Source organism: Somniosus microcephalus, chromosome 20 (assembly GCF_052327205.1).
Source record: "Somniosus microcephalus isolate GS21.2 chromosome 20, FLI_Smic_1.0, whole genome shotgun sequence".
Classification (NCBI taxonomy): Eukaryota; Metazoa; Chordata; class Chondrichthyes; order Squaliformes; family Somniosidae; genus Somniosus; species Somniosus microcephalus.
In genome coordinates this window covers 54684370-54710442 of record NC_141006.1, presented here as the reverse complement: position 1 = coordinate 54710442, position 26073 = coordinate 54684370, and the positions used below count along the sequence as shown (strand labels likewise).

At 46.2% G+C, this 26073-nt stretch overlaps 2 protein-coding genes across 2 annotated transcripts in view; one reads left to right on the top strand and one right to left on the bottom strand.

Annotated features, from left to right (window-relative positions):
* Positions 1-5533: 5533 nt before the first annotated feature.
* Positions 5534-20128, bottom strand: LOC147103278 (heat shock cognate 70 kDa protein-like). Its single transcript, XM_085962740.1, has 3 exons — positions 19461-20128; positions 10002-11114; positions 5534-6066 (listed from the first exon to the last, which is right to left on the bottom strand). The coding sequence occupies exons 1-3, from the start codon at positions 20028-20030 to the stop codon at positions 5818-5820; spliced, it is 1932 nt and encodes a 643-aa protein (XP_085818866.1). The 5' UTR covers positions 20031-20128; the 3' UTR covers positions 5534-5817.
* Positions 20129-23757: 3629 nt separating this feature from the next.
* Positions 23758-26073, top strand: part of LOC147103276 (connector enhancer of kinase suppressor of ras 1-like) — a 99035-nt gene continuing 96719 nt past the window's right edge. The window contains exon 1 of the mRNA XM_085962739.1: positions 23758-24001. Coding sequence (XP_085818865.1) covers positions 23950-24001 — 52 coding nt within the window. The 5' untranslated portion in view covers positions 23758-23949. The remainder of the gene's footprint in view (positions 24002-26073) is intronic.

The following is a 26073-nucleotide window of genomic DNA, read 5'->3' as shown; positions in this document are numbered from 1 at the left end:
ATCATAAATAAAAACAATCCTCTAACAAAGAGGCCCCAAGTTCAGTTGTGCTGAGTTAGCTGATGTCAGCCAGGGAACACACTGGGCCTCAACAGTGTTGGTCTAAGGTGAGGAAATATTAGCATGGGGTTCTTCTCCTGATCACTGTCCAGTAACTCCTGTTGGAAAGTGTGCATGTGTGGACTTTGAGAATGCCAGAATCAGGCTTGGCTGTGATGGCCCCCAACTATTAAATGCATAGCTGACACTCATTGCCTTTGGTCACACATTGTAAAGGAATAGCCATATTTCAGAAAGATACACCATCCTATGAACGGAACTTTTGACTTTATTAAAACATGATAAACTGGGCTTAAAAATCTAAAAAGCCTCAACGACACAAGCTGTGAATACAGGCTTCTGAGATAAGATGGTTTGTTAACACAAAAGTTGTAAACACTATACAAGCTTTTGAAATGGGAATTGGTTGATTGATACTAAAACAATAGCCCTGTTGAAACAGCAGGTTGGAGGTTCCTCTATGTCTGAACACTGAAAGAAACACAATAGCAATGCCCAAGTTAAGTGTTAGAAACCAACACTTCAGAAAGCATCACATAAATTTAAAAAACATGTGCCTTTGAAAAAATTACATCAAGTAAAAGAAATACCTGCCATGAAATAGTTTTATGTTAAACATAGAACAAGCAGACATGACGTCTGTGATATAACCATTGAAGTAGCTAAGAAATGCATAGAACACCCTAGTGGAAGTGTTTTTCATTTACATATTATAAAAGGTACAAACAGAAGACTTTGTAAATATGACATCAATAGATGCCCCAAGCAATCACATGGTGTTTGTGTTGAAAATGGACCAGTTAGGAGACACAACATCTGCTTATAACCAGTTAAGGTGATATTAAGAATTGAATTGAAGTCCTTCGTAAGAATGGCATCAAAGAGATAAATCTGTTATAACCATTTTTTATGATAAGTTTTTGAACACCTATACAGCAGACAGGATTCTGAAAGTTAACAGCTGAATTGACAGTAACAATAGAAAAGAATTCAACAGAGAATGACTAGAGATAATTAGCTTACATCAATAGAAAACTTCAAAGGATTTACCACTGCAGAAAGGATATAAAATATGGAACTTTCAGATAGAAAGTCAGAAGTCGCTGGAAGGGGCAAGCGATTCTCAACTTCAGAGGCAGGCTCTGTAAGAATTTAACTCTTTGAGTCTTGGGGATCAAAAGGTACTCTTATTTGATTTTGGTGGATATTCTGGATTAGAAATAAGACTAAGAAATGTAAAAATGTAACTAAGTTAAGATTTGAGAATAAGGATCTCTGAGAATAAGAAATGTAAGCTATGTGTATTTTGAACTGTTAAAGTTGCGATTGATTCACCAGCTGTTAACTACATGTCAGTTCTTTAATAAATCTATATATTTTTAGAATTGTCTCAGAGTATTTCTGTATCAAACTTGCGAACTCAATCTCTGTACACTCTTTGGTGAGGAGTTACAGAATTCTAGGGGAGTATTCTGGACCCTCATAATATCCGGAAGGTTACAGTCTAGTTAAACTTATTAAAAGTGCTATCTGGAAGACGGTAACATTTTCAAGTCGTTCCTTTCCTTCAGAGAGACATAGCCTGGACCTTTAGACCCAATTAAGCGTCTTATAAAATTCGTCTATCTCTAACTTTAGTTGAAGGTGAATGTCTGGGGAATACACCTGATCTGGGGTAGCCCGAAAAGGGCTAGGACTAGTAATTACCCCTTCAACATGAGGTGTGGCCACTTGGATGAGGGACCTGAGGGTAGCCACGGCAATACCATAGCAGTCTAGTTGATCACAGAGTTAGGGCTTGATTTTCCAGCAACCATCAGCGATATGGCAGGGTGAGACTTCCACCTGCCTGTGCAATCCGCCAGCATCTTTTTTTATTCGCTTATGGGATGTGGGCGTCGCTGGCAAGGCCAGCATTTATTGTCTGTTCCTAGTTTCCCTTGAACTGCTGCAATCCGTGTGGTGAAGGTACTCCCACAGTGCTGTTAGGTAGGGAGCTCCAGGATTTTGGCCCAGCGACAATGAAGGATCGGCGATATACTTCTAAGTCAGGATGGTGTGTGACTTGGAGGGGAACTTGGAGGTGGTGGTGTTCCCATGCACCTGCTGCCCTTGTCCTTCTAGGTGGAAGAATCACGGGTTTGGGAGGTGCTGCCGAAGAAGCCTTGGCGAGTTGCTGCAGTGCATCTTGTAGATGGTACACACTGCAGCCACGGTACGTCGGTGGTGGAGGGTGTGACTGTTTAAGGTGGTGGATGGGGTGCCAATCAACCGGGCTGCTTTGTGCTGGATGGTGTCGAGCTTCTTGAGTGTTATTGGAGCTGCACTCATCCAGGCAAGTGGAGAGTATTCCATCACACTCCTTACTTGTTCCTTGTAGATGTTGGAAAAGCTTTGGGGAGTCAGGAGGTGAGACACTCGCTGCAGAATACCTAGCCTCTGACCTGCTCTTGTTGCCACAGTATTTATGTGGCTGGTCCAGTTAAGTTTCTGGTCAATGGTGACCCCCAGGATGTTGATGGTGGGGGATTCAGCGATGGTAATGCCGTTGAATGTCAAGGGGAGGTGGTTAGACTCTTGCTTGTTGGAGATAGTCATTGCCTGGCACTTCTGTGGCGTGAATGTTACCTGACACTTATCAGCCCAAGCCTGAACTTCATCCAGGTCTTGTTACATGCGGGCATGAACTGCTTCAGTATCTGAGGAGTTGTGAATGGCGCTGAACACTGTGCAGTCATCAGCGAACATCCCCATTTCTGACCTTATGTTGGAGGGAAGGTAATTGTTGAAGCAGCTGAAGATGGTTGGGCCTAGGACACTGCCCTGAGGAACTTCTGCAGCGATGTCCTGGGGCTGTGATGATTGACCTTCAACCACCACAACCATCTTCCTTTGTGCTAGGTATGACTCCAGCCAGTGGAGAGTTTTTCCCCGATTCCCGTTGACTTCAGCTTTACTAGGGCTCCTTGATGCCACACTCGGTCAAATGCTGCCTTGATGTCAAGGGCAGTCACTCTCACCTCACCTCTGGAATTCAGCTCCTTTGTCCATGTTTGGACCAAGGCTGTAATGAGGTCGGGAGCCGAGTGGTCTTGGCGAAACCCAAACTGAGCATCAGTGAGCAGGTTATTGGTGAGTAAGTGCCGCTTGATAGCACTGTCGATGACACCTTTCATCACTTTGCTGATGATTGAGAGTAGACTGATGGGGCGGTAATTGGCTGGATTGGATTTGTCCTGCTTTTTGCGGACAGGACATACCTGGGCATTTTCCACACTGTCGGATGGATGCCAGTGTTGTAGCTGTACTGGAACAGCTTGGCTAGAGGCGTGGCTAGTTCTGGAGCACAAGTCTTCAGCACGATAGCCAGGATGTTGTCGGGGCCCATAGCCTTTGCTGTATCCAGTGCGCTCAGCCATTTCTTGATATCACATGGAGTGAATCGAATTGGCTGAACACTTACTTCTGTGATAGTGGGGACCTCAGGAGTAGGCCGATATGGATCAGCCACTCGGCACTTCTGGCTGAAGATGGTTGCAAACGCTTCAGCCTTGTCTTTTGCTTTCACGTGCTGGGCTCCACCATCATTGAGGATGGGGATATTCATGGAGCCTCCTCCTCCCGTTAGTTGTTTAATGGTCCACCACCATTCATGACTGGATGTGGCAGGACTGCAGAGCTTTAATCTGATCCGTTGATTGTGGGATTGCTTAGCCCTGTCTATAGCATGCTGCTTCCACTTTTTAGCATGCATGTAGTCCTGTGTTGCAGCTTCCCCAGGTTGGCACCTAATTTTTAGGTACGCCTGGTGCTGCTCCTGGCATGCTCTTCTACACTCCTTATTGAACCAGGGTTGGTCCCCTGGCTTGATGGTAATGGTAGAGTGAGGGATATGCTGGGTCATGAGGTTACAGATTGTGGTGGAATACAATTATGCTGCTGCTGATGGCCCATAGCACCTCATGGATGCCCAGTTTTGAGCTGCTAGATCTGTTCTGAATCTATCCCATTTAGCACGGTGGTAGTGCCACACAACACGATGGAGTGTGTCCTCAGTGTGAAGACAGGACTTCATCTCCACAATGACTATGTGGTGGTCACTGCTACCAATACTGTCATGGACAGATGCATCTGTGACAGTTAGACTGGTGAGGACGAGGTCAAGTAGGTTTTTCCCTCCTGTTGGTTCTCTCACCACCTGTCGCAGGCCCAGACTGGCAGTTATATCCTTCAGGACTCGGCCACTAGTGGTGACAGTGAGGTCCCCACCCAGAGTACATTCTGTGCCCTTGCTCCTCTCAGTGTTTCTTCCAAAGTGGTGTTCAACATGGAGGAGTACTAATTCAGCATGATGGTAATCAGCAGGAGGTTTCCTTGCCCATGCGCCATGAGACTTCAAGGGGTCCGGAGTCAATGTTGAGGACTCCCTGTGCGACTCCTTCCTGACTGTATACCACTGTGCTACCACCCCTGGTGGGTCTGTCCTGCCGGTGGGACAAGACATACTCAGGGATGGTGATGGAGGAGTTTGGGACATTGGCTGAAAGGTATGATTCTGTGAGTATGACTATGTCAGGCTGCTGCTTGACTAGTCTGTGGGACAGCTCTCCCAATTTTGGCACAAACCCCCAGATGTTGGTGAGGAGGACTTTGCAGGGTCGACTGGGCTGGGTGTGCCGTTGCCACGTCCATACCGAGGTCGATGCCGGGTGGTCCATCCGGTTTCATTCTTATTATATTTCGTAGCGGTTAGTTACAACTGAGTGGCTTGCTAGGCCATTTCAGAGGGCAGTTAAGAGTCAACCACAATGCTGTGGGTCTGGAGTCACATATAGGCCAGACCAGGTAAGGACGGCAGATTTCCTTCCCTAAAGGACAGTAGTGAACCAGATGGGTTTTTACAACAATCCGATAGCTTCATGGTTACCAATACTGATACTAGCTTTTTAATTCCAGATTTATTTAATTAACTGAATTTAAATTCCCCAGCTGCCGTGGTGGGATTTGAATCCACGTCTCTGGATCATTAGTCCAGGCCTCTGGATTACTAGCCCACTGACATTACCACTACGTTACCGTTCCCGATCTTGCTGCATTTTCCATGGGGGGTCTTATTTAGTATGCAACGCAGGTTTGGATTCTCTATGTAACCGATTGTCAGGTGTCTATTATTCCCTATGTAACTCATTGTGAGGTGTCTATTATTCCCTATGTAACTCATAGTCAGGTGTCTATTATTCCTTATGTAACTCATTGTTAGGTGTCTATTATTCCCTATGTAACCCATTGCCAGGTGTCTATTATTTCTTTTGTAACCAAATGACAGGCACGTAATTATGCTCCATGCACGTTAATGTTCATATTTTTCTGCCTCATACAAGTGTAATTTACCAGTTATGCAACCTCTGTGTACCACCTATTGCTAACATACACTTAATGATACATAAACAGGAAATTAATTTCCAGCTTGGTGTTGTAGTGAACAATACTTTTTATTTATATCAAAATACATATTTTAGAAGACATCTTTTTGAACATAGCAGAATCTGATATGCTGTGCCTGCCTGTTACCTACCACGGTCTATTTTGATGTAACACCACTGGGCTCTGTTTACTTTATGGGTAACTTTATAGTTAAAAAATAAACCTGAATTGAAGAGACTAACTATGAGTTTGAAGAAAGTAAAATGCTTTTTTTCAGTTGAATCATTTCAGGTCAAGTATCATTTTTTTGTCTCTTTTTTTTCTCTCCAGGCTTTAGTCCACTTCCTCTATGGTTGGTCCAGAAGATCCTGGGGCACTTCCTGCTCCTTGAGGGAACCCCCCTGGGCCAGGGGCAGCACCACTCTGGTACAGCTTGGTGACGACAGGATTACACACCTTCTCCAACTCTTTTTGATGAAACTCAAACTCATCCTTTTCAGCCATTTGGTTCTTGTCTAGCCAATCCAGGGTCTCCTTCACCTTGTTCAAGACTTTCTGTTTGTCATCTTCACTCATTTTACCCTGGAAAGATAAAATGGAAGATCTAAAGCTCAAATCCATTAAGTTGCTGATTTAGTGGAGTTAATTCTCAGTCATGGACACTGAGGTTTGGGTCTCACTGATGGAAGGACAGGTGTTAGCTCTTACTGAGTTATGGTAGTGCTGGCAGGTCTTGTTGAAGGATAGTGAGGTTTCTTAATGAACAGTGAGGAGTTGAGCTTAGTGATGGATGAAGAGGAGATTGGTCTGCTTGATGTACAGTAAGGAGATTGGTCTTGTTAATGGACAATGAGGAGATTGGTCTTGTTAATGGACAATGAGGAGATTGGTCTTGTTAATGGACAATGAGGAGATTGGTCTTGTTAATGGACAATGAGGAGATTGGTCTTGTTAATGGACAATGAGGAGATTGGTCTTGTTAATGGGCAATGAGGTGATTGGTCTTGCTAATGGACAATGAGGTGATTAGTCTTGTTGATGGGCAGTCAAGGGTTTGGACTCACTGTGTGATAGTGATGATAGTGGCAGTTAGATCTCATCGTTGGATTTTGAGGATTAGATCCCAAAAATAGATAGTAAGTTTCATATCATATTGATAGATAGCAAGGGCTAGATGGAATATTATGCATGAATGGTTACATATATCTTTAGGTTGTGTATTGGTCTGTCATATTTGTAGCCATGGACGTTGACTCAGATTTTACACAAGGAACCAAAAGTGTTTCCAAAACTCACATGGGCTATGACCAAATGAAGATTCAGGTGAAGAATATTTTAACAGTTGAAAATGTTTTCTTATTTCAGTCTTGTTTCCATTCTCTTTTTTCCCACACTCCTTCAATAAGAAGACGCTATTTGTTTATTTAGGCCACTTACAGTACCGCAACATTTTATCTGAATTTGGGTCCTGTGTAAAGTCTGAATCTTCTGCCCATGACTTTATAGTTGAATTAAGAAGTTACAGTAGATCAGCAGTTGCTTGAAAGATTTGGTACTGATCTCCCTAAATGTGACAGATACTGAACCAAAGGTTATACAATAGAAGTTCGGAATCCCTCAGTTACCACGGGGGGTTTTCTTTGTCACACAAATCTTCTAACCTCCTCTCCTGAATATGCTGACTCGTACACCTTCCAGCATGGGTCATTGGATATCAAGCAGTAGTGGGAGCTCTGGCTGATTCTTTCCTTCATGAGATTTGGAGGGCGGGGTGCTGAAGTCAATTAAAATAAACTAACTCTGTGAAGACGGGGAATCAAACCAGGGTCTTTCTTGGTATATGTGTCTCAGTTTTACGCTGGATAGTGAATTAAGCTATGTTGGGAGGGGTATACAATGGCACCAATCTTTTTAATACCTTGATATGCCACCACTGGGGCATATATGCTACCTGATATGGAGGGTGGATGTACAGTGTAACAGGAATGAAAACGCTTAGACAACAGCCCAGTATATCTTCCTCCCCCTTTCTGAATTGATCATATCATGCCTGATTAGACTCTAGATAATTCTCTATCTCACAAATGCACACACACAGACAGACAGACAACACTCAGTGGATTTCATGTTGGATTCTAGAGTGGGAACAAGACCGAAGTTAGAAAATATGTTCAACTGTCATTAAAATACTCTTCACTTGGTAATGAATCTTCACTTAGACATCGTCTATGTGGATTTTGGACATCCTCTGGGTCTTTATATAATATGTGGGTCTGCCTGTGAATCACAAGTTAGTCACATCCATGACCAGAAATTTGGCAGACAAATATTAATAATTATATTTGGAGAAAGCATGTTTGCCCTATCAACCTTTGCTAATTGGAAAATTACTGCTGTATTCTTATCACAAATGCAGCAAAATACTTAATTTATATTCTGTACGAGTCTCAGTTAATGGAACAGGGAAAAGAGAGATAGAATGATAGATAGAATCATAGAATGATACAGCACAGAAGCAGGCCATTCGGCTCATCCTGTGTGTGCTAGCTCTTTGAAAGAGCTCTCCAGTTAGTCTCATTCCCTTGCTCTTTCCCCATCGCCCTGTACATTTCCCCTTTAAGTATTTATCCAATTCCCTTTTGAAAGTTATTATTCAATCTGCCTCCATCACCTTTTCAGGCAGCGTATTCCAGATCATAACAACTCGCTGCATAAAATTGTTTTCCTCCTGTTGCCTCTGGTTCTTTTGCAAATTACCTTAAATCTGTGTCCTCTGGTTACCGACCCTTCTGCCACTGGAAACAGTTTCTCCTTATTCACTCTATCAAAACCCTTCTTGATTTTGAACACCTCTATCAATTGTCCCCTTAACCTTCTCCGCTCTAAGGAGAACAAACCCAGTTTTCTCTAGTTTCTCCATGTAACTGAAGTCTTTAACCCTGGTACCATTCTACAACAACAACTTGTATTTATATAGCACCTTTAATGTAGTAAAACGTCCCAAGGCGCTTCACAGGAGCGTTATAAAAACAACATTGGACACCGAGCCACATAAGCAGATATTAGGGCAGATGACCAAAAGTTTGGTTAAAGAGGTAGGTTTTAAGGAGCGTCTTAAAGGAGGAGAGGTGGAGAGGTTTAAGGAGGGAATTCCAGAGCTTAGGGCCTAAGCAACACAAGACACGGCCACGAGTGTCTGAGTGATTAAAATCAGGGATGCTCAAGAGGCCAGAATTAGAGGAGCGCAAACAATGTTCCCCTGTGATTGTTTGGGGGGTGTGCGGCCCATTCAAACTTCTGCGCATGCGCGGTTTTTCCATTGCGGCCTGCACGGGAGCTTCAGACAGCTGCGCAGCTAATTGGGAACATTGAGCACAGATATCTCAGAGGGTTGTGGGGCTGGAGGAGATTACAGAAATAAGAAGGAGCGAGGCCATGGAGGGATTTGAAAATAAGGATGAGAATTTTAAAATTGAGGCATTGCTCAACTGGGTGCTAATGTAGATGCGCGAGCACAGGAGTGATGGGTGAAGGGGACTAGGTGCGAGTTAGGACACGGGCAGCAAAGTTTTGGATGACCTCAAGTTTACAGAGGGTAGAACGTGGGAGGCTGTGTCTATGTGTATGCATGGGTGATTGTGTGTGTGATTGTATGTGTGAATGTGTGTACATATGAATGAGTGTGTGTGCATGTGTGAATGTGTGTGCATGTCTTTGTGTATTGTGTGTGTGCCCATCAGGTGAGCAGGCTCAGTTTGGCTGTGATGACCCCATGGTTATAAACCTGCGGACCACTTCGACAAGTCAGCAGAAGCCAACCAGTCCCCACGAAACCTTATCCTAGCAAGGATTCTGTGTCTGCTGGAGAGGAGGGAAGAGCAGAAAATTGGCAAGAAGAGGATACATAGAGGACTGACTCAGTCCGTGGCCAGCATTGTAAAACACATTGTAAGACACATTTCTGTAAAACATTATTTTAATTTTACTAAAGTGTCAACACTTACATTCTTTGGTTCATATTTGTTTCAAAACAGTATGTTGGAAATGATCTCATTAAGCACGTTATACATTTAATGAGTAGTCCCCTTGGGGAAATCCTTTTGTTTAAGCATCTCAGATCTGTCAGGGGATGAAAGTGCTACGCACCACTTGAGTACATTAATCCTCATGTACCTTGGCTTGGGTTTCTGCTCTTCGACTGCCTACTGTGGTCTATACAACACTTTCCCGTGATGTGATGGACTGTGCAGAGCTGAGCGCGTTACATCATCGCTTGTTCATGCGGCCAGATTCACTTGTGCTAAATGTATTATTTTTCTTACTAAGAATCCACAACCCATGAGAATTTATGTAAACACAAGTGATCTACAGTCAGCTCAAAATGCATAACTTGCACAACACCTTGTAACTACTCTTGTATTCTGGTGTCTACATTACTGACACACTCCAGTCTTTAATAGTCTATCCACCTATTTCCTTAGAAATCCGCTATTTGATATCACAGTGTTCGTTCCTACCTTTATGTTGTCCTCTTCCACCGTGGATTTCATGCTATACGCGTAGGATTCAAGGGTGTTCTTGGCAGCTACTCGCTGTCGCTGTGCTTCATCATCCACTTTGTAATGCTCTGCCTCATTCACCATGTGGTCAATGTCCTCCTTGCTCAGACGCCCCTTGTCGTTGGTGATGGTGATTTTATTCTCCTTACCGGTACTTTTATCCACAGCAGAAACATTCATGATTCCGTTGGCATCAATGTCAAAGGTGACCTCTACCTGAGGGACACCCCGAGGTGCTGGTGGGATTCCTATAAGCTCAAACTTGCCTAGCAGGTTGTTGTCTTTGGTCATGGCTCGCTCACCCTCAAACACCTGGACCAAGACTCCGGGCTGGTTGTCTGAGTAGGTGGTGAAGATTTGGGTCTGCTTGGTGGGGATAGTTGTGTTCCTCTTGATCAGGGTTGTCATCACTCCCCCTGCTGTCTCGATGCCTAGTGATAGGGGAGTCACATCCAGAAGGAGCAGGTCCTGCACGATTTCTGAGGTATCTCCATTCAGAATGGCCGCTTGTACAGCTGCCCCATAAGCCACTGCCTCGTCAGGATTGATGCTCTTATTCAGCTCCTTCCCATTAAATAGATCCTGCAGAAGCTTCTGGATCTTTGGGATTCGGGTAGATCCCCCCACCAGCACGATTTCATGGATTTGGCTCTTGTCCATTTTGGCATCTCTCAGAGCTTTCTCTACAGGCTCCAGGGTTCCTCGGAAGAGATCCGAGTTCAGCTCCTCAAACCGTGCCCGGGTGATGGAGGTGTAGAAGTCCACACCCTCGTACAGGGAGTCGATCTCCAGGCTGGCCTGGGAGCTGGAGGACAGGGTCCGCTTTGCCCGTTCACAGGCGGTGTGGAGGCGACGCACAGCTCGCTTGTTCCCGCTGATGTCCTTCTTGTATTTGCGCCTAAACTCTTCAACGAAGTGGTTCACCATACGGTTATCGAAATCCTCGCCGCCCAGGTGTGTGTCTCCAGCTGTGGATTTGACCTCAAAGATTCCGTCCTCGATGGTGAGGATGGACACATCAAAGGTGCCACCACCCAGGTCGAAGATGAGGACATTGCGCTCAGCTCCCACCTAAACAAACAACCAAATCAACTTAATGGGTACAATCCCCACCAGAGGGGCTTGATCAGAAACAAAACTGAACAAGATAGACATCACAAACTACAAATTAGGACCTATATAAAAGGAACACAACCAATGTGAGGACTGTTAATTGAATGAAAAATTTGAAGGGGCAATATTATAGAATTATGGAGTCCAACAGATGGGCATGTTGTAAATATCACTGTTGTAAAGAAAATTAGTTTGAGATGCTGTGTTGTGAAGAACAGTTTCTGGACTAGGCTCCATTTTTAACTGGTTTCTTACCGTGTCCCTTGGAATCACTGGGGCGCGGAATGAATTTAATTCAGTGTGGTTCATGGTGGGTGTCGGGATTGTTTTGTGGTTATTTTAATCGCAGTAGTGGGAGCAGTGTCATATGGTATGTGAGAAAAATGATCGTACCTGTGCATCAAGTACATTGTAACTGCTGAAAAGTATCAATGCTACAAATATTGCAAATAACAATTAATTAATATATAATAGATTATTGTACTCTCTACATAAATATTGGCTAAGGTCTTTTCTCTTATAATCCGCTGTCCAGCATTTTCTGTGTTGTTTTATTTTATATAAACTTATAGTATTCTATTCTATCAGACAATTAAATAAATCTTAACACAAAAGCAAAATACTGTGGATGCTGGAAATAAAAAATAAAAACAGAAAGTGCTGGAAATACTCAGCAGGTCAGGCAACACCTGTGGAGAGAGAAACAGAGTTAACGTTTCAGGTCGATGACCTTTCATCAGAACTGTTTTTATTAAATAAATCTTAATATTGCTTCTAGTTAATCTCAAGGTAAATGTAATTTGCTCTAATGGTATTCTATAGGCTGCTCTCATAATGTAATGCAGCCTAAGTCTACCCTTATAGTTTAATTCAATCTACTGTCATTGTACATTGTAGCCTAGTTCATGGTGTAATGTAATCTACTCTCATGGTATATTGGAGCCTAGTCTTATGGTGTAATGTAAGCTACTCTCATTGTATATTGTAGCCTAGTCTTTACATCGAGTCATTACATCGAGTCTACAGTACAGACAGAGGCCATTCAGCCCAGCTGGTCTACGCTCCACACGAGCCTCCTCCCACCCATCTTCATCAAACCCTATCAGCATATACTTCTATTCCTTTCTCTCTCATTGCTTATCCAGCTTCCCCTTAAATGCATTTATGCTATTCGCTTCAACCACTCCTTGTGGTAGCGTGTTCCACATTCTAACTACTCTTTGGGTAAAGAAGATTCTCCTGAATTCCCTATTGGATTTATTGGTGACTATCTTATATTTCTTCCCTCTAGTTTTGGACTCCCCCACAAGTGGAAACATTTTCTCTAAGTCTACCCTATCAAACCCTATCATTATCTTAAAGACCTCTATCAGGTCACCCCCTCAGCCCTCTATCAGGTCACCCCTCAGCCCTCTATCAGGTCACCCCTCAGCCTTCTCTTTTCTAGAGAAAGAGAGCCCCAGTCTGTTCAGCCTTTCCTGATAAGTATATCCTCTCTGTTCTGGTATCATTCTAGTAAATCATTTTTGCACCTTCTCCAGTGCCTGTAGATCCTTTTTATAATATGGGGACCAAAACTGTTCACAGTACTCCAAGTGTGGTCTAACCTAGGACCTATACAAGTTTAACATAACTTTTCTTGTTTTCAATTCTATCCCTCTAGAAATGAACCTCAGTGCTTGATTTGCTTTTTTTGTGACCTTATTAACTTGCATCGCTGCTTTTAGTGTTTTTGTGAATTTGTACCCCTAGATCCCTTTGCTCTTCTACCCCATTTAGACTCAGAGCTAAAATTCGATAGCCCCCAAAAATGGACGTGGGATTTGCGATGCGTGATTAACCCATGCCCGCAGAAAGTAATGCAGGCAGTGCGCAAATTTTGTGCTGCCTACTAATTTAAATGATAATGGCATGCAGCCCAGCTCTAAACATGTTGCTGAGTGGCTGCAGGGGGCCCAAGTTCGTGCAAGGCTAGCGCCAATTAAAGCTAGTCTGCTGTTCTTAAAGCCAGCCTGCACCTCTTAAAGGGGAGGTGCAGTTTGACGTCACCAGGTGCTGGGAGTAATTGCAAAAGGGAGTTTCACCTGGGAAACATACAGGAATGGCCCAACAGGCCAGAGAAAGAGCTCCAAGGTTCTCAGCTGCAGCACTGGGGGCCTTAGTACAGGAGGTGGAGAGGAGGAGGTAGGTCCTATTTCCACAGACAGGGCAGATGGCCCTCTAGACAGACACTGCAAAGGCAGTGGGAGCAGATAGCCACAGAGGTCAATGCCAACAGTGTTGCCCCAAGGACCTGTTCTATTCTCTACCCTTCAAATAGCTTCTGGATTTCACACGCCCGCTATACCTGTCTCCGAACATGGACAACAGTTTGTTGACGCTCCATGCTGACTCCACCCTACCTACATCAACTTGATCCCTCCACGGGACCTCTGACTTTATCTCTGGACTCTTTCCTATTGTCTCCTACCTATCCCTGTTACTACCAGGAAATATGTAACCCAATAATTACTACATAACCAGGCCTATGTAACTTGAGTTTTCCCTGTTTTGGCTGCCGCTATGGACCTGAACCAATCACTTCTATTCACACTTTTTTCTCCCCCTTTTTCTTTTCTCCCTATCCCTCCTTGACCGCTCTTTCCTGTCGTCATGCCTCCTTTCACCTCTCCTTTCTCGAGTACTCTGCACTCCCAAATCCCTACCCCAACCCTTCATTACTCTTTGACCTTCCGACTTCCCTGCTACCGTCCCAGGCTTGACTCCCTCTTAGATAAGCCTACAGCTTCCCTCTGTGCCTCTCTTGGCATCCTCCAAAGTGCCCATCAAGGCAATCATCGCTGCTTCCTCATGAGCAGCAATCACAACTGTCCCACCCTAATCTCTCGCCGACTTTCCTGCCCAGCGTGCCCGCTGGGTGCTAATCTTGCCAATCTCCTCCCCACCCAACTCATCCCTTCCAGTGCTGATCCAGTGGACTCTGGCAGTGGATCAGCCATCACCAACCCTCTCTGCATCTCCCTCCAGAATGTCAGTTCACTTGTGAACGAGGCCCTTGTTATCCATGAGCTTATCGTGGATAATTGCATCAACATCATGGCCCTGACGGAAACCTGGTTGAGGAGTGATGATACCTTACCCCTAAATGAATCCTCCCTGCCTGGCTATACCTTCCACCACTTGCCCCGCCCAGACTGCCACGGTGGTGATGTGGCTCTCATCACCAAATCACACCTTGGTCTGTCCCCCTACTCCGCTGACACTTTCCCTCCTTTTTTCCACCTTGTTCCACCCCTCTCATTTAAAATTTTCGTTCTCTACCGCCCGCCCAAGTATCATAAAAATTTTATCATCAAGATAGCTTCACTGCTTTCCTCCCTCAGCCTCTGCACCGAGCGACTTCTCATCCTCGGTGATTTCAACCTCCATCTCAATTCATCATGATCTCTCTCCTCTGAGTTCACTGCCCCCCTATCCACTCTTAATCTCTCCCTCAATGTAAACTCCCCGACCCATAATCACGGCCACCTCCTTGGTCGTGCCATCTCTTGTGGCCTTGCTACTCCCATCGTGTCAATTGCAGATAAGGCCAGACTGATCACTTCCTTGTATCGCTCTCCACCCACATTCCCCTTCCCACCGCTCCCCCCCCACCAACCCCTCTCCTCAACCCTACTTCCTGCTGTGTCGGCCTCTGGAAAAATCTCTCTCCCAACTCAATTACAACTGCACTTATGAAATCCCAACTGTCCAGCCTTTGGCCCTCCATTCACCATGACATTTCCACAGATACTGATCTGCTCAACCACACCCTCATCACTTCCTTTGATGCCCTAGTCCTGATTAAAACCATTACTCTCTCTCACTCTGGCCATTCTCCCTGGTACGGCCCTCATCTTCACTCCCTTAAGTCCAAAGGATGCAGAATTGAATGGATATGGCGGGCATCTGGTTTAGCCATTCACCACCAGATCTGGCCGAACCACACAGAGCATTATCGGGTCCTGCTCTGGTCTGCCAAAACTGCTCACTATTCCAGGATCATTCTGGAATGCAAAGATAACCCCCACCTTCTATTCTCTACTGCTAACCGCCTTCTTAAACCCCTCTCCCCTGTCTCCTCCACCCTCACCTTCAACAATAAGTGTGAGGAGCTCATGGATTTCTTTGTCTCTGAGATTAAGACCATCCGTTCAGCTGCCCCTATCACTTCCCTTCCTTCCCCTAGCCCACCAGGCCAAACTTCCTCTAAAGTTCCCCCCTGCCCTAGCCCTGAACTCACATATTTCTCCAGTTTCTCTCTGATCTCCCCATATAACCTCTCCACGCTCATCTTGTCCATGAGACCCACCTCCTGCTCCCTCGACCCTATTCCCACTAAACTGCTGACCACCCAACTTCCTTTTCTGGCTCCCATGTTAGCTGACATTGTTAACGGTTCTCTCTCCTCAGGTACTGTCCCCCTCTCCTTCAAATCTGCCGTCATCACCCATCTCCTCAAAAAACCAACACTTGACTCTTCCGTCCTTCCAAACTACCGCCCTATCTCCAACCTCCCTTTATTCTCCAAAGTCCTTGAACGTGTTGTCGCCTCCCAAATCCGTGCCCATCTTTCCCAGAACTCCATGTTTGAATCCCTCCAATCAGGTTTCCGCCCCGTCACAGTACTGAAACAGCACTCATCAAAGTCACAAAGACATCCTTTGTGACTGTGAAAAAGGTAAACTTTCCCTTCTCGACCTGTCTGCAACCTTTGACATGGTTGACCGCTCCATCTTCCTCCAACGCCTCTCTACCGTCATCCAGCTGGGTGGGACTGCCCTTGCCTGGTTCCATTCTTATCTATTTAATTGTAGCCAGAGAATCACCTTCCGTGGTTTCTCTTCCCACTCCCGCATCATTACCTCTGGTGTCCCCCAAGGATCTATCCTTGGCCCCCTCCTGTTTCTCATCTACATGCTGCCCCTTGGCGACATCATCCAAAAACACAGCGTCAGTTTTCACATGTACGCTGACAACACCCAGCTCTACCTCACCACCACTTCTCTCACGAGCCCTCCACGGTCTCTAAATTGTCCAACTGCTTGTCCGACATCCAGTACTGTATGAGCAGAAATTTTCTCCAATTAAATATTAGGAAGACCGAAGCCATTATTTTCAGTCCCCACCACAATCTCCGTTCCCTAGCCATCGACTCCATCCCTCTCCCTGGCAACTGTCTGAGGCTGAACCATACCTTGGTATCGTATTTGACCCTCAAATGAGCTTCTGACCACATATCCGTGCCATAACTAAGCCCGTCTAGACTTGACAATTCCAACGCACTCCTGGCTGGCCTCCCACGTTCTACCCTATGTAAACTTGAGGTTATCCTAACTCACACCAAGTCCCATTCACCCATCACCCCTAAGCTCGCTGACCTACATTGGCTCCCGGTTAAGCAATGCCTTGATTTTAAAATTCTTATGGATATCTGTGCTCCTCTAATTCTGCCCTCCTGAGCATCCCTAATCTTAATCGCTCAACCACTGGTGGCTGTGCCTTCAGCTGCCTAGGCCCTAAGCGCTGGAATTCCCTCTCTACCTCTCTTTCCTCCTCTAAGACGCTCCTTAAAACCTACCTCATTAAACAAGCTTTTGGTCATCTACCCTAATATCTCCTTATGTGGCTCGGTGTCAAATTTTTTGCTTTATATCACTCCTGTGAAGCGCCTTGGGACGTTTTACTATTTTAAAGGTGCTATATAAATACACATTGTTGTTGTTGTTGACACTGCGAAGGCAGTGGGAGTAGATAGCTACCGAGGTCAATGCCAACAGTGTTGCCCCGAGGACCTGGATGCAGTGCTGGAAGACGTTCAATGACCTCACATGAGTAGTCAAGGTCAGCGAATGAAACTTCAAATGCCATATCCCACAAATTGCACCACTAGCCTCACACACTACTTAATTCACCACACCCCCATTACTCACCAGCCAACAATCTCTATTAATCATGACTCATACCTCACATTCATATGCGCCATCTCAACCTCACACACTTTACCATTGTTGCAAGCCTCACACCCACATCTCACAGCTTGCACACTGCCAGCTATTCAAGCATGACAGCCACATCAGCCAAGCACATTAAACCACACTCACTGATACACTTCCCTCTCTTGCAGGACAAGGTGGCACACAACCATAGGCAGTGGCAGCTAACCGGAGGAGACAAGCATGCCTCCATATCCTGACCTTGCTGTGACTGAGACCATGGCCAGCGGCAGCACTGAAACCATTGAAGATGATGGTATCTTCATACCTAATCCTCCTCTTCCACTTCCTCCTCCTCCTCTTCCTGCATCTCAGTTGGTTGCCATATGTCTAGTGGCAAGGGCTGTGCCCTCATGATGGCGAGGTTGTGGAGCATGCAGCAGACCATGATGAATTTTGAGACGCGCTCTGATGTGTACTGCAGGGCTCCTCCAGAGCAGTCCAGGAAACAGAAGTGTTGCTTAAGGATGCCAATGATCTGCTCTATCAGATTCCCTGTGGCAGCATAGCTTTCGTTATATGCATGCTGCCCACGTGTGTGTGGGTTGAGTAGCGGAGTCATGAGCCAGGAGGTCAGCAGATAGCCCTTGTTGCCCAGAAGCCACCTTCTGGTTTGTCGTGGTGGCTCAAATGCTGATGGTACAGCGGACTGCCGCAGAATGAAGGCATCATGGCTGCTGTCAGGATACCGAGCACTGACTTGCATGATGCGCTGAGTATGGTCACACACAAGCTGCACACTGAGGGAGTAGAATCCCTTCCGGTTGCGGTACATCTCCAAATTGTGATGCAGCGCCCGCAAAGCAAAATCAATAGTACCCTGCACCATGGGGAAGCCTGCTATCCTGGCGAAGCCGTGTGCTCGCTCTGCCTACTTCTCTCTGGCAAGAGAGAATGAAATGTATTCAGCTCTCTTTGCATACAGAGCCTCACTCACCTCCCTTATACAGGAGTGGATGGCGAACTGGGAGCTGTTACAGGTGTAGCCTGCTCCTTTACAGTCACTGGCAATGCTGTCCTCAACCTGCACTGAGGCTGCAGGTCTGCCTGCAGTAGGTAGCAGATTTCAGTGAGCACCTCCTTAGTAAAATGGAGATGTTGCATGCACTGTTCCCCGCTGAGGTTGAGGTAGGAGAATTGCTTCCTGAAGACCCCAGTGGATGTGGCCTCCTGCTGAGAGCCCTTCTCCCCACTCCTCCTGCTGCCTCTTCTAGCAGCTTGTCCTGCTCTGTGTTGCCTCTGCTCATTCTCCGTCATGCTGCAGGCCAGAGGGGATACAAACTACTGCAAGTTTGGCAGCAACTGGTCTGAGCAGACACCTTGCAAGTCAGAACCAAGTCCTTGAGCACATGCCACACCACTCCTTGTAGACTTTGGGCAAATTTAAAGAAGTCTAGAAAGCACCAAACACTTCTACAAATTCAGCAACAGCTAGTAGAAATCAATCAGCAACTAACCTGTAAGTAGGTGGTGATCCCTTTAAATAGCACTGGTGGGGGGTCCTTCCTGATGCTGAATGCATGTTCAGCTGTGCGAGGTTAAGAGAAGCCATTAGCTCCAGCGTTGAGGTTGAAAATGGCAGCGCTGGCATCAAAGCAGTTACACGCTGATGTCATGATCTGCGCACTCTGCATACTTCCGGCACACACTCCCACTGTCGACGCTAATACCTTCACCAAAATTACGTCCGGCGCGGCCCATACCAGAATGGTGTGCACGCTGCTCGGATGCCATTTTTAAGCCAAATCGGCACCCGTAGTGCCCAAACACTACGCAATCGAATGTTTAGCTCTTATTATCCAAGCTGTATGTGGCCTCTTTATTCTTCCTACCAAAATGCACCACCTCGCACTTAAATATTTTGAAATTCGTTTGCCAATTACACGCCCATTCTGCAAGTTTATTAATGTCCTCTTGTATTTATGGTGTAATGTAATCTACTCTCATGGTATATTGTAGCCTAGTCTCACGGTGCTGATTGTTACCACGCTCCCACCCCACAGGTGTGACACTACCATATCTGTATATTATGCAGAGTAACACACTCTCTAAAGTGCGTCCCAAGGCAGGAATACATCCCTGGATGGAAACCGCTTGAGCTTTGCTTCTGTCGTTTCTGACACCCATCTCAAAACATGCTTAACAACCTTATAACACACTCCCAGACATCTGCAATTGTCCCATTAATATCTGTAACATCTATCTATGTAATCTCTCTCTTTGGCCCAGTCCTCAAGGTTATCTGATATCTGCAGGGATGATAACCCACCTTCTTGTCCAGCCCATAGGCGATGGCGGCGGCTGTGGGCTCATTGATGATCCTCAGGACGTTGAGTCCGGTGATGGTCCCCGCATCCTTGGTGGCTTGGCGCTGGGAATCGTTGAAGTAAGCGGGGACGGTGATGACGGCGCTGGAGATGGTCTTGCCCAGGTAAGCCTCCGCGATCTCCCTCATCTTGGTCAGGACCATGGAGGAGATCTCTTCTGCTGAGAAGGTCTTGGTTTCGCCCTTGTGCTGAACCTGAACTTTGGGTCTGGAGGAGTCATTGACCACTTTGAAAGGCCAGTGTTTGAGGTCGGCCTGGACGGTAGGGTCGTCGTATCTCCGGCCGATCAGTCTCTTGGCGTCGAAGATGGTGCTCTGGGGGTTCATGGCAACCTGGTTCTTGGCCGCGTCCCCGATCAGCCTCTCGGTGTCGGTGAAGGCTACATAGCTGGGGGTGGTGCGGTTGCCCTGGTCATTGGCGATGATCTCCACCTTACCGTGCTGGAAGACCCCGACACAGGAGTAGGTGGTGCCCAGGTCGATGCCCACCGCAGGGGTGCTTTTGGAGCTCATGGCTGCGGGACGAGGAGCGGATGCTGCCGATACTCCGCGGTTGTTTGCGCCGGACTGCGGCTGGGGTCGGGGGCCAGGGGTTGCTCTTTATACCAATGCTGGAAGGTTCTGGACGAGTATGAAGCTCCGGCATTGGTCCAAGTGCCTGACACTTGGGCCGTGATGGAGTTCCCCGAAATAGATCGGTTAGTCAGCAGAGCGGGGTCACTGGAGGTAACCAGATACAACCAGGGTCCGCCAGGGACACCGCTTTACACAGGGATCAGGGGTCCGGAACACCCCAGGCAACAGCAACTATTTGTATTTATACAGCGCCTTTAACTTAGTAAAACGTCCCAAGGCTTTCACAGGAGTGATTATCAAACACAATTTGACACGAGCCACATAAGGAGATATTAGGGCAAATGAGCAAAAGCTTGATCAAAGAGGTAGATTTTAATGGGCGTCTTAAAGGAGATAGAGAGGCGGAGAGGTTTAGGGAGGGGATGCCAGAGAATATCATTTGTGACTTTGATAAGAGCCGTTTTGGTACTGTGACAGGGGGAAACCTGATTGGAGGGATTCAAACAGGGAGCCCCTGGAAAGACGGGCACAGCTTTGGGATGTGCCAGCATGTTCCAGCACTTTGGAGAGGAAAGGGAGGTAGCCGATTGGGTGGCAGGACAGAGGGGGGTCAAGGGGTGGTTTTTTGAGAGGGGTGATGACGGTAGATTTTAAGGAAGGGGGCAGGATATCGATATTTAATCAGAGCAGGGTATCGGAACCAATCAGATATATAATCAGTGTAGTTTCCCAGTCACTCTCCTCGCGCATCCCCATTTCCCCAGTGTTTCTGTTTCCGTTTCCATTTGATTTTTTTCTTATCCTGTTTCTCTTCCCTCCCTCTGCTCCTATCTCTCTATATATTTAAATTGTGATTCTTTTCTCCTCCTGCTGTGACAGTTCACCCTCCCACTTGTACAGCTGACGGTCCACATCGCACTTTCTGGAAGTTGAGAGAACCGACCGTGTGTTTGGGACACTCAGTAACCAGCAGCGAAGCTCTATTTAAAGCTGCTTGTTTTCATGGGTCGTTACTCTTTCTATTAATATCAGGATTGCTGCAGCGTGATTCAGACGAACCAGCTCGCTGAAAGCTGCACCCTGCTCACAACCCCGCCCATTGTGTCTCATTGTCCCCAGTGTGGCCGGGGTTATTTTGGAGCCTTGAATGAGCAGTGGTTGAGAATGTGAGCGCGGTGTCCCCTCTTTAAATACCGCAGCCTATCTGCAAGATACTGAGTAGAGTAACAGGTTGCCGTGTTGAGTCAGTCACGGTGCGCGGTGCAGGGCCGGCGATGAATGGGAACTGAAGGATGGGTTCTGTCAGGACTGCGCCTGGTACCTTGTGTCGGTTTTAGGATTTATACATTATACCCCTTGCTATACATCCCAATATTCTGTTTGCTATAACAGCCTGGGAACATTGTGCTGATGGTGACCCGTCCACTAAAACCCCAAGATTCCTCGCCTGCTCTAATACCTCCAGTACATTCCCATTTAGCACATAATCCGCATCAACCTTCCCTCTGACAAATCTCACCACCATACATTTTCCTGTATTAAACTCCATCTGCCATTTCTCCACCATTGATCAAGCTTGTCCAGATCCTTTCGAACTTATGTACATTGATGTTCATCATTTGCCACTGCTCCCAATTTGGAATCGTCCGCAATTGTTTTATTATTTATTCATTCACGAGATGTGGACGTCGCTGGCAAGGCCAGCATTTATTGCCCATCCCTAATTAGGTCACTTTGGACACAATTCCTTCCTCTAACTCATTTATACAAATTCTAAACACCTCGGCCCCATCACTGAACATTGTAGCACTCGACTGGTAACTGGCTGCCAACAAGATACCTGCCCATACTTTCACCTGTAAACTATACAAATTCTGACATTTATCTCTATTTTCTTTTGTGAACCACTGTTGAAAGATATTTCACCAATTTCTTTACCATGGAGAGAACTTCCCCATGAAGATGGGCCTTCGACACATTGGATTTCATCCTTCTAGAATACCAACCCAACTGTCTTCATATTACCATAGCAAAATACTGCAGATGTTGGAAATCCGAAATAACAACAGAAAATGCTGGAAAAACTCAGCAGGTCAGGCAACATCCGTGGAGAGAAATTTGAGTTGACGTTTCGGGTCAAACCCTTCTTCAAAACTGGAAAGAAAAGTAAATAGATCAAAGGTAGGGCTGCGATCGGACAAAAGAATTAAAAGAAACAAAAGAAGTAAAAGAGACAATAAAAGGTATTCGAAGCTAGACGAGATGGTAATCGGCTGAGATTAGGTGTGAAGTGTACTGGCAAGGCAAGAGATAGCTGCCAGGTGTGAGAGAGAAACAAAAGGAAAGGGGGGGGGGGGAAAGGAGTGGAAAAATTACAAGAAAAAATGTAATAGGGGTCGAGGTTATGATCTGAAATTGTTGAACTCGATATTGAGTCCGGAAGGCTGCAGAGTGCCTAATCGGAAGATGAGGTGCTGTTCCTTGAGTTTACGTTGAGCTTCCGTGGAACAATGCAAGAGGCCAAGGACGGTGAGGTCCGAGTGGGAATGGAGCGGTGAATTAAAATGACAGGCGACCGGAAGCTCGGGGTCACCCTTACGGACTGAACGGAGGTGTTCTGCAAAGCGGTCACCCAATCTGCGTTTGGTCTCTCCAATGTAGAGGAGACCGCATCGTGAGCAGCGAATACAGTATATTAGATTGCGAGAAGTACAAGTAAATCGCTGTTTCACCTGGAAGGGATGTTTGGGGCCCTGGACAGTGGGAAGGGGGGAGGTATAGGGGCAGGTGTTACATCTCCTCCGCTTGTACAGGAAGGTGCCAGGCGAAGGGGAAGGGCTGTTAGGGGTGATAGAGGAGTGGACTAGGGTGTCTCGGAGGGAGCGGTCCCTACGGAATGCTGAAAGGGGAGGGGAGGGGAAGATACGTTTGGTGGTGGGATCACTTTGGAGGTAGCGGAAATGCCGGAGGATGATCCGTTGAATATGGAGGCTGGTGGGGTGAAAGGTGAGGACAAGGGGAACCCTATCGTGGTTCCGGGAGGGAGGGGCAGGGGTGAGGGCAGAAGTGCGGGAGATAGAACTGACACGGTCGAGGGCAGTGTCAACCACGGTAGAGGGGAATCCTCGGTTGCGGAAAAAGGAAGACATGTCTGAAGCACTGGTGTGGAAGGTGGCATCATCGGAGCAGATACGGAGAAACTGGGAGAATGGAAAATGGTAAATGAAGCTGGTCTCTTGTTTTCATCATTTTTGTTTAGCAACCCAATCTTCACTTTGGTGGAGTTAAATTTGCTGTCAGTTTTTTAACGTAATTTTCACGTAAGTAGTACTGAGAGCAACCCATTGACTTGTGGTCTCTGGGGTAGATGGACGGAGCTTGATTTGGCCGAGTGAATTCTCCCCCCCCCCCTTTATATATAAAATCTTATATAGGACTTACAACCCGTTCATTTTCATAGGATGAAAATCGGGCGGGTTCTACAACGGGCGTGCGCCCCGCTCCCCCAGATTACTGCCCAGCCGGTGAAGACCAATATTCACCCCACTGCCTCTCTGCTCCCTTTCTAGCTTCCCCTCTGTGTCCCTTTCTCTCACTGTTTCTCACTTCCTCTCTCTATGTGTATGTTTCTCTCTCTCGCTCTGTTTTTCACTATGTGTGCTTCTTTCTCAGGCTCCTGAGGACACACCTTTGCTGCTCAATGATTGACAGGTGTAACGGCCAACGGGGACTCGTCGCCACGGAGTTGGGCGGAAGCGGCTGAAGTTTGGTGAAAGTCTCGGAGAGTTTGGACGGGTTGGTACCTCTCCACCAAGGTTTGCTCTTGCCGCTGCGACTGGTCCGGATCCAGGAGGCGATGGAAGCGATCAACACCTGGAGTCCACGCAGGGTCTCGGTGTGGTTGCAAGGTGAGAGATCCCAAGAGGGAGGGGGAGGAAGGAATGAGGAAGTGGGAGAGCCCTGCTTCCCCAGGCGCTTCTCCATTAAGGGATCGAACGTGTTGTGTCTTGTGTTGTTGACCTTTGCGATCTATCTCGGGGTCGGCGCTCCTGCAGGAACACTGATAAAGAAATCTGTTTACAATCGTTAGATTGTGTAACTCCCTCCCCACACACACAGTCTGTAACCTGAGCCCTTTTCTATTTAGCAAACCTTCAAGGGTAAAGTGTTGCTGTTGTTTATAGTTACATTTATAGATGTTTATAGCAATAGAACAACAAGCGGCCCATTCGCACCCTGGGGAAATTGTCCACCTTGGCCAGGATTTCCATGTTGTTCCAGCGGCTCTTCCTTCCGCCGGCTTTGGGCTTCAGTGGGCAAACAGGCCCCGACATTGGACAAGGGAAAGGGCAACAGTGCGTGTTGGACTACGTGCAGTCATGAAACCCACGGTAGTTGAGTTGGTTCCAGTCCCAGATCAGATCCTTTTGTTTTGCATTCACCCGAGGGGTTGGAATGAAGAATCATAGGACTTGTAACAAGGGCTCAGTATCTCCGAGCTATAGTACTGACACCCCAACCATACGTTGGGATCCGACCTTCATCAAGATTCTAACAGCAGTTATGCCATTTATTTACCGTCCTTCACATAGCAAAACATCCCAAGGTGTTTTACAGGAGCACTGGTTTGGAATTTATGGATTGGTGGAGTGTGTCTGGTTGTGGGTCAGACTGTGATGTCTCCTGGTGCTTAGTGTCTGATGTCTGTGTCAGGCGGGGATGTGGATTACAAGCCAAGGCATGGTTGGGAGGGTAAATAAGGAAGGTAAGTTAATCCTGGGCAGGTACTGGAGCTTTGACACCAATTGACATTCATAGGCTGGGAGTAGGATGCCTTGTTGGACAGAGAATGGGATATGGTCATTTGACACTGTTGTGGCATCAATGGCTTTTATTATGTCAGAGTTTTGAAATTAGAGTACACTCACTAGAAATCCATTTAGGTCTATCCACTGAAACGTTAGGGATGGAATATTGTTCCTTGACTATTGAGGAGAAGTTCCATGCATGATCTGTAAGAGGTTGTCTTCAATTCTGTGTAAGAAACTAGTCACATTCTCTGGGGTGAAATGTGGCTCTCAGCCCTATAAATTAATCACTTTGTCTGGAACAATTACACATCAGAGCCAAGAAAAAAACCTTTGGATTAGAGTCATGATGGAGTTCTGCAGGTTCTTACACATTTTTGGTGTTGAGTTCTATTCGTGCAAAGCCTGATAGCAGATTCAACAGAGCTGACATTGTACTTTTGAGATGACCCAATAATTCTTTCCATGCTCTGGGATATTGCGTTGTCTCAGCAACAGTCACTTTGACAGTCAAACCATTGCTTAGCTAAGAGACAATGACATGTCATTCTAAGGCAAAAACTAACTTTGTTTTCTCCAGGCCCCTCTGGCGGACTCCCTCATTGATACAGTTGAGCAAAGTGACTCCTGCTTCCAGAGTTATGGTATTTGGAACTCTTGCTGTATAAGACAATAATTGTAAGAGGCCATTCTTTATGTACAATGGGCTATTTCATGTATATCCAAACTGCTTCAAATGCTTGGCAAGGTAACTAAGCCCAAGCAATAACTGCAATAACACCTTTAACATTGCCAAATGTACCCACGACAGGAGAAAATTCAAATTTCCTTCAAATCCATCTAATACACTCAAATGAGCTAATTGCTGTTTATACACAACATATGCAAATCAAACCCTCTGAGATGGTTTGCATTAACCCGGCTCCATCTGTCAGTTTCACATTGTCACTTATGTGGTTCACAGAAAAGATGGTCCATTTTATTGAGGGTACAGTGCAGTGAACTGTCTGTCAATGTTTGAGGATCTGGGGTGATGTAGATTGCGATCAACTCAATCACAGGTGGGTGTTCCACCTGTGGTTGAAACTACCCACAAAACCTAATGTGAATCAGATTGCAGTGCAAGGTATTGATGAGATCACAACAGGAGCACTGTGTAGTTTTGGGTCACC

Excerpts from the sequence above, each read along its gene's own strand:
- LOC147103278 (XM_085962740.1), bottom strand. The coding sequence starts at position 20,030 with ATGAGCTCCAAAAGCACCCCTGCGGTGGGCATCGACCTGGGCACCACC. Across the intron at positions 11,115-19,460 it reads CCTATGGGCTGGACAAGAAG|GTGGGAGCTGAGCGCAATGT; the intron begins GTGGGTTATCAT and ends TTGTTTGTTTAG. Across the intron at positions 6,067-10,001 it reads TGGAAGAGGACAACATAAAG|GGTAAAATGAGTGAAGATGA; the intron begins GTAGGAACGAAC and ends TTATCTTTCCAG.